Source organism: Chelonia mydas, chromosome 12 (genome assembly GCF_015237465.2).
Source record: "Chelonia mydas isolate rCheMyd1 chromosome 12, rCheMyd1.pri.v2, whole genome shotgun sequence".
NCBI lineage: Eukaryota > Metazoa > Chordata > Testudines > Cheloniidae > Chelonia > Chelonia mydas.
In genome coordinates, this window is record NC_051252.2 from 31,820,668 (window position 1) to 31,836,555 (window position 15,888).

Below are 15,888 nucleotides of genomic sequence, written 5' to 3' on the forward strand. Positions count from 1 at the left end.
TTTCTCAGAAAGATGGCATGGAGAAATCTGGCTTATTGGCTGTTGACTCAATTTCCAGACAAGCCCAAAGAATCAGTCAGACCTGTATAAAGGTTACATATTCCAAGGCACAGCTTTCAACATGACACCTACAGTATTTCCGTACTCTAATAGCATGATGTACTTGGACAATGACATGTCTAGTCTGTCCAGAAATAGGAATTTGAGCTAGTCTTCCAAAGGAAGTGTTGGGTTCTCTGAAATCATATAATAACCTAGACAAGGCAATGGACATATTGTATTGGCAGCAGGATAATCTGGACAATTTAATGGGTCCTTCCCATCTCTAAATCTTATATAATACTAGACTTTAGTATCCTAATGTATATACACTTTGGCTATAAACTGCTGTATGTAATTTGTTTTTAGTGTTTTCTAAATGTAATAGACACCCCTATAACAGAACACTTGAGATGTCATTCACAAAACATGGTAGCGTGTTTCTTCCCAATTATGGAAAGCAGGTAAGAGAAGGGAAACGTATCTCAGAATATATTCCCTTTGTGTTAGTAAATCCTGATTAGCCATATATTTCAGAATTACTTTATTCTGTCCTTCCTCTCTGCCCTCAATTTTTATGCAAGTTAAAACCTTGCGTTAGTACAGTGTTTTCCAACCTTGGAAGGCCTCTTGTTCAGGGAAAACCCCTGGTGGGCCAGGCCGGTTTGTTTACTTGCCGCGTCCACAGGTTCGGCCGATCGCGGCTCCCACTGGCCGCGATTTGCAGCTCCAGGCCAATGGGGGCTGTGGGAAGCGGAGGCTGGTATGTCCCTCGGCCCAGGCTGCTTCCTGCGGCAGCGAACCGCAGCCAGTGGGAGCCGTGATCAGCCAAACCTGCGGACGCAGCAGATAAACAAACCAGCCCAGCCCGCCAGGGGCTTTCCCTGAACAAGTGGCGTCCCAGGTTTGGGAAACACTACATTAGTACATGGGTTATGGCTGTTGTGGATTTGGGTTAACAATGAGGTAGGCCTACTGAGACCCAGTTGTTATACTGTGTATTTGCATAATGGGTTTTTCATTTTTAAAGCACGCTGACAACATTTGTTACTTATCCTCACAATACCCTTGTGTGTGTAGTTCCATTTTAGAAATGGTGAGACTGAAGCCTAAATATTAAATGAATTACCCAAGGTGTCACAGTCAGCCAAGGAGCTAGGATTAAAATATAGAATGCCTTAGTCCCAGATAGGTGATCAAGCCACTAGATGACATCTCTGTGACTGCAGTTCATGCTGAAAGGAAAGTCAAGATGCTCTAAAAATCCCAGGTAAACAAGGACTGAACTATGAAATAATAGTTTGCCAGCTAGAACCTCTTTCATGAATAGTTACATGGAAGCAGGACACAGATTGTGTAATTTCCATATATTCCTGGAAATGACTTATTTCAGAGCAATTGGCTTTAGTGGCATTCTCTCTCACTTGTACTACTCAAAAGCTTAAAACAAATAGTTCCTAAAAAGTAGGTTTTAGGCTGTCCTAAGTTCATGTACATGTTGATAGTGTTGTCTATCACAGTGTTACTATTTCAAAGGCATGATTCTTGGACAGAATTTTCTCTAAAGTCATTACAGATCTACAAGAAAGACAGCAACAGTCCTTATAAGGTGCAGTTTGAGGTATGAAAACATACAGACTGGGGATTCTTTCTCTGGCTGTAATAGAGTCCCTATTCTTGACAAACTTCTTGATTTTATACTAAGATGTGCTGAAGATGATATAGTCAAGAATCAGGAAGTTTGCTTTTTGGTATCTGGATCACCTAAAAAGGTTTTAAGTACAGAATTTTAGATCCAGCCTCCTAGGACGGTCCTTATAATACAGGGCTAAAAGTTTGAGAGTCAGACACAAGACAATTGTCTAATGAAAGATGTCACTGCCAGCACCATCCATGAGGGAGCACTGAAGTATGAACAGAAAGAGACTGATTACATATGAAAGGATTTCCCTGCAGAACTCCAGGAACAAGAGCAGTAGTACACCCAAGCAAGACCCCTTCACAATAATGCACCCGGGATATTCTGACATGGCAAATTAAAACTTGTAGGGAACATAATATGTTTCACAGCCTACTTATATTAGGCTCAGGCTGCACAACTCATGTCATTCTCGGCCATCTTGCAGTACTGGCTATAACAAGTGGTACTACTGCAGTTGAACACATTTTAAATGGTTATTAATTCCCTTTATGATGGCACTCCCTACCCACTTTCCAAAAGCTTGACATTTGTGTAGTGAAGAAAAGCCACTTGGATACAGAAGAGGATGTCACACGTGATCCTGAACATTCACATAGGATCACAGCAACCATTTCCCAATTGGGTCACATTCAAGAACCTACTGTTTCCTAACCATCAGTTGATAGCATTTACTTCTATTAAAAATCATGTGAAAGTTCAGTTTCTTTCTGCACAAGGGTTAGAGAAAAAACAATGAAATCCAAACAGCTCTAGAACTCATATGAAGAGCGACATATGTAGGTAATGTCCTTCAATCAAATTGTGCTTTATCCTTTTCTCACCTCCCAAACTAAATGTTTCAATAGGAGACTACCATTCATTCACATCACTTCCATTTATCCCATCCCCCTTGCAATCCTAAAGCAAGGTTTTTTTGTTTTTTTTTAAGTACATTGGACTTATTCTTCAGTTTGTATACATGAGAGGCCAGCTGTGCCTATTATTGAAACTTCAGGTCCTCTTTACCCATCAATGAACCGATCATGGTTTTGCCTGAGAAGGGCATAAGATTGTGTTAAAGCATTAGAGAGGGCTGTATTTCTATCACATATGTGTCACAATGAGATATTAGTCATTCTAGCACGCAAATGCATAGTTAGAATATACAGATCCAGAGCCTTTGAAGGGTTACATGTATTTTGAGTCCCAAGTTGTGCAAGTGGTAGGTTAATCTTGCAAGTTCCAAACGGGATAACCAACTTTATATAAAATATGTAAAATGGGTTATGGTAGAAAACAGCAACAAACATAAATGGTAAAGTCATTTTTTTTTTTTATTTTCTGTTATCTAGTCTTCTGCAAGGCTGTAGCCTTATCTGTAGAAAATCTTAATTAAAACTAAACTTTTTAAAGATTATATTGTTATGCACACTTGAAACCTGATGCAGCTTTTCTATCACAACACCCTGTTAGCTATGTAAATGTATTTGGACAGCTAACTACGGTGCTGAAAAAAGCAACACAGTTACCATGCTGCTGTTAAGACTGTTGCATATTACAATGCTACGCTTTAAGTGTGTATTTTTACAAACTAAATTTATTTTACTCTAGATGACATTCCAAACTTTGAAAATTACATAATTAAGTTTAGTAGGCTAAAAAAATCACTAGCAAAAGGGAGCAAATGTTAAGCAGTTTTTTTTTTTCCTATCTGCAATCTCTTATTGTCACAGGATTGATCTTTAGTACAACACGATTCAGAGGCAGCATATTTATCTTGAAATGTTATCCAAAATTTCTGGAATATGCAATTTTTTCAAGCTGCCCACTGTCAGACCTTCTGTACACCACTAATCTATGAAACTACGCTGAAGTAAGTGTTTTATAGTGGTTTATTTTAGTGTTCCAGGTCAGTCCTCAATGGATTTTATAAATTTCTCATACGCGTCCTCATTCATCAGTTCATTAAGTTCTGAAGGGTTGTCCACAGTCATCTTGATAAGCCAACCTGTAAGGAAGAAATTAAATTACATTTTAAAAAAAATTAACTAGACCTATTAAAATAAAGGCATCTAAATCCAAACATTAAGGAAATAATTTTTTAAGTTCACCCCCATGTACCTACAGCTCTTTAAAACTGTAGTGGACTCAAGGGCTTGGTCGTCTAGTATGGGCAAAACAATTTTCAGATGCTTTTAAGTTCTGTTAAATTTAAAGGAGGAAATATAACCACTCTAAATATGTTCTTCCTTTGCTATTTAAAAGGAGGTTTAAACTCAACCATAGTATATTTAGCTCTGAAGATTTCTGGAAGCTGTAAGCAACATGTCAATTTCCTAGTGAAGACAGGACTAAAATGTTTAACAATTTCATACTATGGGGTTTATTGGAACTGGAGATATTCAGAGACATGAGGCATGTCTACACTACAAACTTAAGTAGACCTATGTTAGGTGGACTTACAGCCACTGCAGTATTTATTGCGATTGTTTATGTCCACACTACCCTCCTTCTGTCAGTGGTGTGCGTCCTCACCAGAAGCATTTCTGTTGACTTAAGAAGGGCAGTGTGGGGGGGCTCAGAGCCCAGGATCTCAGCTCTGAGCAGAGCTCTCCTCTGGGAGCCCAGGTACTGCCCAAGCTCTCAGCTCTGCTCCCTGCAGGGAGCCCAGGGCTCTCAACTCCCCAGCCGCTGCCGGAAGCCAGGCTGCCACCCAGACTCTCAGCTCTGTGCGGGTAGTGGGCTCAGCTCAGGAGCCTGCTGCCCCCCTGGCTCCCCACTCTCCTGGGGGGAGTCCTAGGTTGCTGCTCGGCTCGGAGTGGGGGGGAAGGGAGCCCAGGCTCTAGCTGGAGACCTCCACCCGCCCTGGGGCGACAGCCTAATCTGGGCATAGGGTTCACAGTAGGGAGCTTTCCAGCCTCTCTGGTCGATTTCATGACCCCAGCAGGAAGCTGTGAAATTGACAAGAATGATAGCCAACAACTGATGTAAGTAACATAGTGTCTACACGGACACTGTGTCGCCCTAACTACACCAACATAAGCCTCTCATGGAGGTGGAGTTATGTCAGTGTAGTAAGGCACTTACATCAAGCAGGAGCAAAGCGGTAGAGTAGACACTGACATAATTAGGTCGACATAAGCTGCCTTATGTTGATTTAACTCTGTAGTGTGGACCAGGCCATGTTCCCTCCGTGTCATTTTTAGCTTCCAAATAATTTGAGATATGGACAACAGAAGATCTGCTTGTGATAGAAACACCATCTGGATCTTAATCAGAGAAGTGCCCTTTACTCCTTGAAAGTGAAACAATAGCTTCTTACCATCTTCATAACAAGATTTATTGACAAGTCCTGGATTATCTGCAAGGGTGGTATTAATTTCAGTTACTTCTCCCGTGAGAGGAGAATAGAGTTCACTAGCAGCCTTCACACTTTCCAGAGCACCAAACTCATCTGAAATACAGGATTGTGTTCATTAAAAAAAAAAAAAGGCATTGATGATTTACTTTTGTAAATAAAGGTTTTAAAGATGACCCAGCCCCAATAAATCTCTGGAAACGAAACAAGGAAGAAAGGATGAGACTTTCAGACAGGTTGAAGATAAGGTCCTGGTTTCATTACAACGACTAGAGGCTTCAAGTTTGAAATTTCTTTTTGCACTATGTACTCTGGATGAAACGGCAGTCGAGGGATAACACTACCTGCTACTGCACATAGGATGGAAATTTGTCACTTAGCTCATCCTGCGGGCTGGTGCCTTGCTTACAATTAAGCTTGGAAGAATTCAATTTTTATCCGTAAATGTCAGTAAATATTGATTTCATTGCACACAAACAAAAAATATTTTCGTTGATAACTGAAAGGTACAGATAGGCCAGGTAAGACCAATGCTGCTTGAGAGCTTATTAGAATTTGATTTAAGGATATCTACTGTCATTAAATAGCTACCTCTGACCAACGACCCATAATTTTCTGCAATTTAAAAATTTAAATTGATACAACATAAACCTTCAAACCCAGAATTTTGTGTAATTGTGCAAAACTGAATAGATCAAAATAAGCAAGTGTTTAAACATCAATATTATCTGTCAAATATAAAAAAAAAATTTGAATTCTGCCAAGCCTACTTCCAATGCTTTACAGCAAAACTTCTGACCAGCAAAGAGGGGCTAGGCACCAGGAGCCACATCCAGCCCTTTGCTGCACAGTATAAATATCCATTCTGAGTAGCTGATAACTAGCCTTTACCTCAATAAATCTGCCTGTGAAATAGTCAAAGCACTAGTCTCCTGACCTCTGATTTCCCACGATGCTGAGGCCTTGTCTACACTACAAAGTTTGGTTGGCAAAAGCTGCCTTTTGCCAACAAATCAGGTGAGGTGTTCACACACACAGCTACTTTTGGTGGCAAAACTCTGCTGTTTTGCAGACAAAACCAAATCACCTCAACGAGAGGCATAAAGCTTTTTGTGGAAAAGTTAAAGTGACAAAGCCTCAGTGTAGACACTGCTGTTTGTTTTGTCCACAGAACCGGCTTCCACCAGTATCCCACAATGCTGTGACCGCTCTACTCACTGTGTCGATCTCTGCTGCTCTGCAGGCAGGTGCCCCTCCCCTTTCAAAGCTCTGGGTATCTGACAGCTAAGCATGCTGCTCTGGGAATGGAGAGCAGATCATTACCGTGGAATGCTCCTGTTCCGTCCTGCAGTAGGAACACAGGGGCCTGCTACGGGGAGTGGGCAGGGGGACTGCTGTGCTGCTTTGACATTTCTCAGCACATTTCTCACAGAGTTGCTCAGGATGCCGCTCCCAGCAGCTGAGACGGCTGCGAGGAGGGAATCTCAGAACCACAGGCAGGCAGAGTGGGCTGCTTGGGGGGAAACTGCTGTGCCGAGCAGAGCCAGGTGCTGACGTGGGGGTCATCTCCTTCCCCCTGCCTCAGGATAAGTTGGTCAGTCTGCTGTCTCCCCATCCCAGACACACCACTCTCCTCTCCCCAACACTTCAGTTGAAAAAGCAGCTGATAATCTACTAGGATGCCCCTGGAACCATGGGATTGAGAAACCTGCATCATGTGACACTGTCCCTGCCCCATGAGGCATTGCAAACCCTTCCCAAAGCACCCTGCGGCCACTTGCAGAGTAAATAGCTACCACAGTGCACTGATCTCTGTATCGATGCAAGAGCTGCTACGCTACTGTGGATGCATTCTGCCAACACAAGGAGCAGTGCTGATATGCAACAGCAGTTTTAATAAAGGCAGCATAACTTTTGCTGACAAAACTTGGTAGTGTAGACAAGGCCTAAGAGTGCACATTTTCAGAAACACTATCAGGAGCTAATGTACATGCACTGGGAGAAGAACAAATGCCTTAGTATTCAGATTGAGGAAGCGGGACCATTGAATTGCTCACCCCCTTCTCCTTATTTTTTATACAGTTATTAAAATGGCAGATGGGACAATGCTACTGAAAGCAGCCATAAACTGTAATGAAATGAGAAACAGTCTGGAGAAACATGGAATTGTCAGAACAGCAGGTTGGTATGAGCACAGAATGAAATGGGTCCGGGAATTTGGAATTAGATGTGCACGGTGCAGAATCAGCATTAGAAGTGGTGAAGCAGATAGGAACTAGGAGGAATGAATTTTCTCACTATAAAGTAAAACAAAAATTTTGAGTTTGTTAATTAGAACCCAAAAGCAAAGGGCCTTTCTCCAACATTTACCATTCAAGCCTTGTGTAGACGATGTGACTAAATAATCTGCTGGGGACATTTTACACTACAAGGATTTCAGAATAGAGGTCCTGCTGCTTTACCTATTTTGTCATCTTGTTTTGCAATTTCCTGCATCTGTAGTCCAGGTGGATTATTTACGTCTCTAAGCAAGAATGATTTCTGGAACATGTACCAGAACATCAGCACTCCTCATGAAAACAAAGGAAAAGCCTCCTTCTACTTGTTAACACTCACTCTTTTGTAGTGATTTACAAGTTATGACACTCTTAATAATTTAATACATAATTAAATTACTGACAAGTAGCATGAGCCAAGCATGGAACTGGAAGTTGGAAACTATCAAATTCTAATTCCAGCTCTGGTAACTTGCCATAGGGGTCAAGGTTTGTACAAAGCTTTGAATTTGTAAAGCACCACATCAGCTGCTGTGTTCCTATACCGGAAACCTACTGACCGCTATTCTTACCTACATGCCTCCAGCTTCCATCCTACACACCACACGATCCATTGTCTACAGCCAAGCTCTAAGATACAACCACATTTGCTCCAATTCCTCAGACAGAGACAAACACCTACAAGATCTCTATCAAGCATTCTTAAAACTACAATACCCTGCTGAAGTGAAAAAACAGATTGACAGAGCCAGAAGAGTACCCAGAAGTCACCTACTACAGGACAGGCCCAACAAAGAAAATAACAGAATGCCACTAGCTGTCCACCTTCAGCCCCCAACTAAAACCTCTCCAGCGCATCAAAGATCTACAACCTATCCTGAAAAATGATCCCTCACTCTCACAGATCTTGGGAGACGGACCAGTCCTTGCTTACAGACAGCCCCCCAACCTGAAGCAAATACTCTCCAGCAACCACACACCACATAACAAAAACACTAACCCAGGAACCTATCCTTGCAACAAAGCCCAATGCCAACTCTGTCCACATATTTATTCAAGTGACACCATCATAAGACCTAATCACATTAGCCACACCACCAAGGGCTCGTTCACCTGCACATCTACCAATGTGATATATGCCATCACGTGCCAGCAATGCCCCTCTGCCATGTACATTGGCCAAACCAGACAGTCGCTACACAAGAATAAATGGACACAAATCTGACATCAGGAATCATAACATTCAAAAACCGGTAGGAGAACACTTCATCCTCTCTGGTCACTCAGTAAAAGAATTAAGAGTGGCAATTCTGCAACAGAAAAGTTTCAAAAACAGATTCCAACAAGAAACTGCTGAGCTTGAATTAATATGCAAACTAGATACCATTAACTTGGGTTTGAATAGAGACTGGGAGTGGCTGGGTCATTACACATATTGAATCTATTTCCCCATGTTCAGTATCCTCACACCTTCTTGTCAACTGTCTAAATTGGCCGTCTTGATTATCACTATAAAAGTTTTTTTCTCCTGCTGATAATAGCTCATCTTAATTAATTAGCCGCTTACAGTTTGTATGGCAACTTCCCCCTTCTCTGTATGTATGTGTGTATCTCTTCTTACTATATGTTCCATTCTATGCATCCGATGAAGTGGGCTGTAGCCCACGAAAGCTTATGCTCTAATAAATTTGTTAGTCTCTGAGGTGCCACAAGTACTCCTGTTCTTTTTGCGGATACAGACTAAAACGGCTGCTACTCTGAAACTTGCAAAACAGTAACAAATAAGCCACCTAGAAGCACCGGCAGGTTGTCAAATCACAGTATGGAAAATTGTACAGTTTTAAAAGTTTATTGTAGCAATGCTATTTAAATTTGTATAATTAAAGATTTAAGCAAACATTTAAATTAAACAACTGGTTTTAAGGTTTCAGAGTAGCAGCCATGTTAGTCTGTATCCGCAAAAAGAACACAAGTACTCCTGTTCTTTTAACTGGTTTTAAGTGTCTCTTTACAATTTTAAACGCAGGTTCTCCCATTAAGCAAGATCTGAGAACTCTATTTGCTCTGTTCTAACATTCAGAGTTTAGAAATAAGGCCTTTAGCCCTCTTAAAAATGTGAGCAATCCATATTTTACATCCAACAAGTATGCAACCATATAAATGAAATTAAATTTTACAGGATCGAGGGTAACATCAAACAAACAATGTTCAACTATATGAAAAACAACAAGAATTGAGGAAGTGGCATAACGTTAGTTTATATTAAAACCTAAGACAATCGTTATAGCAATAGTTTCATAGATTCATAGATTCATAGATATTTAGGTCAGAAGGGACCATTATGATCATCTAGTCTGACCTCCTGCACAACGCAGGCCACAGAATTTCACCCACCACTCCCACAAAAAAACCTCAAAAAAAAAAGTTTAACAGCTTAAAATAAAAATACTTACCCTGTTTGTTCAACTTTGTCCCAATTTCCGGAAGACTACAATAAACGATGTCTCCTAATGCTTCCTAAAAACAAGCCAAATGCATCAGGAATATATACTAGTAAAGGCTAAGTGAGCATGTGGGGGAAGGATTTAAGGTTGTAACTACACAACTGATTAGACTAAAATTATATTCCTCTGCTTAATGTTGGTGCCCATCCCACTCAAAGTCTGCACACTTTTAACAGGAATCATGTTTTCTGATAAACAACTTGCAAACTACTTAGCTTCTCATGCCCTCTAAATTGCAAGATGTGTTCATATATTAGGGTTTTAATAAGCTTAAGGCTCTGTTGTGAGTCCATGAGAAAGAAATCATTCCTCCAGGCACGATGTGACAGAACTCTTGTTGATCTTTATAGAACCAAAATGGGTCCTAACAGCAAAACTCCCAGTGATGTCAGGGAACTAAGGTTTGACCCTCAAAGCACGAAACATTTACTGTTTGTGTCATTTGAAAGACCATGCAATATCTGACTCCTAATCTTTCCAATGCAGACAATTTACATATTGAGTACTATGTACTAGGCATCAGCTGTCTGGTTTTGGGCCATTTCAGCGACTGGGATTTATGCCATTGAGTTCAACAGGAGCAGGGTCAAGCCCTTTAAGACCCAAATTTAACTCTAGCCCACATAAGCCTTAGGATCTTTTATAATAATATATGTCATTTACACATTCAGAAAGCTGAAATTACCAAAAGGCTATTTATCCTAAAGAACAATAATCGCACTACAGTCAAAGCTTCTGACATTGTCCCGTATATTGTACATCAATGTCCCATGTTTGGTTGTTAGCAGGTTTAGGCATGTGTCTTTGGATTTTTTGTTTCGTTTTTAATGCACATCTTTAACTAGCATCCTATTAGCAAGTCATAACAGGGACTAAAGTTAGAAAAATACCCCTGACCAAGGATTTGAAAGCTAATAGTCCAATCTCTTTGGTAAGCATCACAGATGAGGATGCTAATGACTATCACACACATTACAGACTCTCTCTGCACCAAATTCTACTCCTATTCAAAACTCCACTTAAATCAAAGGGGTAAAATTAAGAGCAGAATTTGACCTAAACATGCACAATGCAATAGTTTCCTTATGCAGTCTAGTGTTCCTATAAAGAAAGTAAAAAACAAGATTAAAACAGTAAGAGTAATAAATCTGATTTGCTGTTGTTCTGATTTAACAACTAAGATGTTCATCAAGTCTAAGTCAATCCAATGGAGAACTAACATGATCAAAAATTATCCACAAATGTTAATATGGCATAATGTGCTTTAGAAATAGTTTGAGATCTAAATACATAATATGCTTCAGTGTACAGTATATGCAATAATAATAAAAGGACACAGTAACAACCCAAAGATCAAGGACAAGAGCAAGAATGTACAAGTAAATATTGAAGGACCCCCCCCCTCCCCCCCCCAAAATCAATACCTGTGCAAAATTGCTGATTCCTACTGTCCCAATACCATTTTCAACTGATATCCACTCGTGCTTGTCTGTGAATTTGCGGGCTAAAATGAAACAGACTTGATATTTCAGAAAAAATTGACATTTTACTTTTATAAATACTCTAATATACTGGAAGTTCTAAACACTTTTCTCTTGAGTTTGGCTTTGAACAGTATTGTTCAACTATGGTGTGGATGTGTGGGGCGCTTTTTGAAGGTACTGGTATTATGCTTTATATTAACACAGACCACATGTGAGGTGTTGAAATGTGCATCAGAATCACATCATTTACCTGTAGATGCCAAAATATATAAATAGCAAGTGTGAATTGCAAAAGCATTAACATTTAGATCCATTTAAAGAAAAAAAAAGACTGCCTGATTTACACAGTAGGGGGCTGATAATAGATGGCAAAATCTGGCCCTGAATAATCTAAATATGCCATAGGAAACCACATTTAAAGCTACCAACTCAAAGCGTGCAGCATGAACCACCACCCGATGGGATTTAGTTGAAAAAAAGATTGTTTGTATTATTAATTAAAATGACAGTTTAAGAATTTTATTCATTGTTATGTGTGTCTAATACAACTTTAAAAAGGTTTTTCCCTCAAATTCAAAATTGTTTAATTAAGCCAATTCTCCACATTATTCCCACTAAAGCCAGCCCTAATGACATTTCTGTAACACTGGAACTTTCACAGTGCCTCATGCAATGCACTATATTTTAACTTTCTTAGATGACATGGAGATGTCATGCTATCCCTTTGCAGAAAAACTATTTCAGCTTGCAGAAACTCAACCATAATGGTTTTTAAGTACATTTATTTTTCACTTATTCATTATTGCAACAATTCACACTTTGTTTTAAAAAATGGAAATAAGATCACTGAATCCCCAAAACTGTCCATATTTTACTGAATGCATTTCATTCTGCAAATCCAGATAAGAGGCCTGATTTTGCACCCTATGCTCATTACAGTTAATCAGACTACTCATGCACGTACGGATTACCCACAGGAATAAAGGTTGCAGGATCAATTTCTGGGACATTTATATAATTGTTGTGCAACTACTGCCAGATCACCAGAGAATTGTATTCTTAAGAGACAATTATATATAAGACCCAGTTAAAGTTTGATCACTTCACAGCAATTCTCACTCATACTTCTGCATGTATTCTAGTCACATTTCTACAAATACTACTCTGATTCTCTCCAGAGTGCGCCACTTTCCATGCTGATGTTCCAGATGCCCTACCTCCTCATACTTAATTCTCCCTCTTGGAATCCCATTTGAAGACATCTCTTCTCCATGACCTTTAATCCCTAACCTCTTCTTAACAAACAGGTCCACAATCCTATTCCTTAAACTTCCAGTCTGCTCCTTTTCCCCTCTTCTCCTCCATTCCTACCCCCCCGCCACGGTTCCCCGTTCCCAGCCAATGGGAGCTGTGGGGGGCGGTGCCTGGAGGCACAGCCAGGGCAACACACAGACCCCTGTGGCCGCCCTCACACCCGCCCGCCTGCCACCAGGTTCCCGCCGCTTCCTAGAGTGGCGCGGGGGCAGGGTAGGCAGGCGGGGAGCCTGCCCTGACCCCGGTGCGCTCTAGGCCGGAGCCCGCCCCCCAAACCCCTCCTGCAGCCCAACCCCCTGCCACACCCCACACCCGTCCTGCAGCCTGACCCCCTGCCCTGAGGGGGGACAGCAGGGGAGGGGCCCGGGGCTAGCCTCCCTGGCTGGGAGCTCAAGGGCCAGGCAGGACATTTGCCCACCTCTGCCTTGAACTATAAGCCTGCTTCTGATTAAGAACTTCATGGGTAATATGCTGTTTGCCAGAAATCTTTTTTAGCATGGTAAATCAAGTCAAAAGGAGAAACATATCCCACTGTTTTGTCTTACAGGATAAAGTACCTATCCTACATTAGGCACAAGTGGAGTAAGTCAGACTGCTGCAGGCCCAGTTTTGCACCGGTGCAGCACATCTATACTAGGCATTCATATCAGTGTATAGCATAGCTACATCAGTATAGTTACATTGGTCCAAGTTCCCTAATGTAGACAGGGTTCAGGGTCCTGATCCTGCAAGTAGCTCTATGCAAGTGGACTCCTGTGCCCTTGTGAATGTGCCTGCATAAAGCTCATTCACTCCTAAATTCATATAGTCCATTGAGAGGCAAGCCGAGTGATTCATTCACCTTAAACTTGTAATCACACTGGCTGGTGCATCATCAAAACTTCACCTGCTGACACCTGCTAGATGACTCTAAGGATCTACACTGAATAAGAGTTGCAGGATCAGCACCTAATCTGTCATCTTTTCCTATACGTATACGACAGCTATCAGTGAATATGTAACAATGTTCAGTTCCTGTGTCTACAAAAAAGCCTGCCAATGCCTTCTTTTAGATCAGGTAAACATTTAAACTTCTATTGTATCACACTACGCATAGTAAAGTAAAACCATCTAAGGCCTCGTACACACTAGCAAATTTCTTACCCGCTAACATCAACGGGAAGCACCACATGGTCACTTGGGTAGCAATGCTAACGAGTGGTCGGATTATGCCATAGTGATGAAAGTGGCTGCACCATGTCTACCTAGTGCTTATACCTGTAGTAGCCCCACTGAAGCATTACCTATTGATAAAAACAGGTGAGACGTTTGGTATTGCAGAGAAGGCATCTGTGACCAAAATAATGGGTCACTGTCCATTTTGCAAAAGGTGATGTGTTGATTTTAAACCAGGCTATATACAGTGGAACATGATTTACTAACTTGACTCCAAGCCCACTTTGTGTGTCACTAAAAATTACGTCTTTAAAAATGTGGGATTTTTAGGCATAAATCCCCTTTTCCACAGATTAATGACTCAGGCAGATTTATAGCTTTCAGAGGGTGGGAATGAGAGTCTGGCGTTCTGGATTAGACGCCCCGCTTTGCAAGTGATCTGCTATGCCATTTAGAACAAGACCCTTCCCCTTTCCTCGAAGCCATGGCTGTCAACCGGGGGTCCACGGACTATGCCGGAGATTTCCAAACGGGTCCGCACCTCCATCTGAAAACATCCCAGGGGTTCACAAAGGAAAAAAGGTTGAAAACCACTGCGGTCACCGGTAAGCCTTGCTCTCCCGAGAGGTCAAACACCACCGTAGGACACGGCTTGCTGCCCACACGCTAACGGGTCCATGCACCCCACACTCCACGCAGCAGCTCCCACTCCCGCGCGCTCCAAGCCCCGCGCCCCAACGCCAGCCCCGCAGCTCGCGTGCACCAGCCCCGCCCAGGCACGCGGAGCCCCCCCCCCGCGCCTGCCCCAACACGCACCCCCGACTAGCAGGCCCCCGCGCACTCGCCCCGGGGCCCCCCAGGCAGCCCGCGTGCACCGGCCCAGCGTGCACCGGGGCCCCTGCCCGGCCTCCCGCCCTGTGGGCCCGGCCGCAGCTCGCCCCCGCCGCTCCCATCCCCGGCTGCCCGTGGCCGGACTCACCCGAGCACAGCAGCGCGCTGGTGCCCAGGCTCCGGGCCGAGGCTGCTTGCGGCCAGCCCGTCCGGGGCGCGATGACGGGCCCTGGGCAGCGCGGAGCCAGGCTGGCCCCAAGCCTCCGCAGCGCTCGCAACGCCGCCATTGCCGCCCCGAGCCGCGGCGCCCGCCGGCCCCGCAGAGTCCCGAGACGCGCTGAGCCTGACCCGGCGGGCGGAGCCGAGGGCGGGACAAACCGACGCGATCCGCCCTGGGGGTACGTCTGGGGAAGGGCGGGGCGTGTTGGAGGGAGAGGGAGGGGTGGGGTTGGGGGCGGGACAGAACTGGGGAGTGGGTGTGAGAGGGGCGGGGGGCTCTGGGAGAAAGACAGAACTGGGGAGTGGGTGTGAAGGGGCTGTGAGAGGGGGGTTAGGGGAGAGGGGCTGTGAGAGAGAGGGAGGGTGTGGGGGGAGAACAGAACTGGGGAGTGGGTGTGAGGGGGCTGTGAGAGGGGGGTTAGGGGAGAGGGGCTGTGAGAGAGAGGGAGGGTGTGGGGGGAGAACAGAACTGGGGAGTGGGTGTGAGGGGGCTGTGAGAGGGGGGTTAGGGGAGGAGGGCTGTGAGAGAGACAGGGAGGGTGTGGGGGGAGGACAGAACTGGGGAGTGGGTGTGAGGGGGCTGTGAGGGGGTGTCTGTGGGAGAAGGACAGAACTGGGGAGTGGGTGTGAGAGGGGGCTAGGGGATGGAGGCTGTGAGAGGGAGGGTGTGGGGGGGAAGGACAGAACTGGGGAGTGAGGGTGGGGCAGGGAGGGGCCTGGGGGGAAGGGGAAGGTATGTAGGCAGGAGAGTGTGAGGAGGGGAGGTGTGTGGGGTAAGAGGAGCTGGGAGGGGAGGTTGCTTGTTGTTGTGGGAGGGTGTGTGAGATGGTGCTGAGGCTGCAGGGTGGAAGCAGGGTCACTGGGGGACGCTGCTGTCTACACACACTCAATTGGAGCAAACATTCTGTGCTCCTGCCCCCCCCCCCCCCAGTAGCTGGGCAGATAAGATGGCTCTGGGTTGCACAGACACATCAGGCACTACCCTATTTTAGGCACCAGTGCAGTCGTGGAGCGGAGACCTTTGGGG

At 43.8% G+C, this 15,888-nt stretch overlaps 1 protein-coding gene across 1 annotated transcript; it reads right to left on the minus strand.

The window, feature by feature from the left end:
* Positions 1-3,036: 3,036 nt before the first annotated feature.
* GCSH (glycine cleavage system protein H) lies at positions 3,037-15,041 on the minus strand. The gene is made up of 5 exons (XM_037877807.2): positions 14,791-15,041; positions 11,283-11,362; positions 9,808-9,871; positions 5,043-5,174; positions 3,037-3,728 (listed from the first exon to the last, which is right to left on the minus strand). The coding sequence occupies exons 1-5, from the start codon at positions 14,927-14,929 to the stop codon at positions 3,631-3,633; spliced, it is 513 nt and encodes a 170-aa protein (XP_037733735.1). The 5' UTR covers positions 14,930-15,041; the 3' UTR covers positions 3,037-3,630.
* Positions 15,042-15,888: the final 847 nt, after the last annotated feature.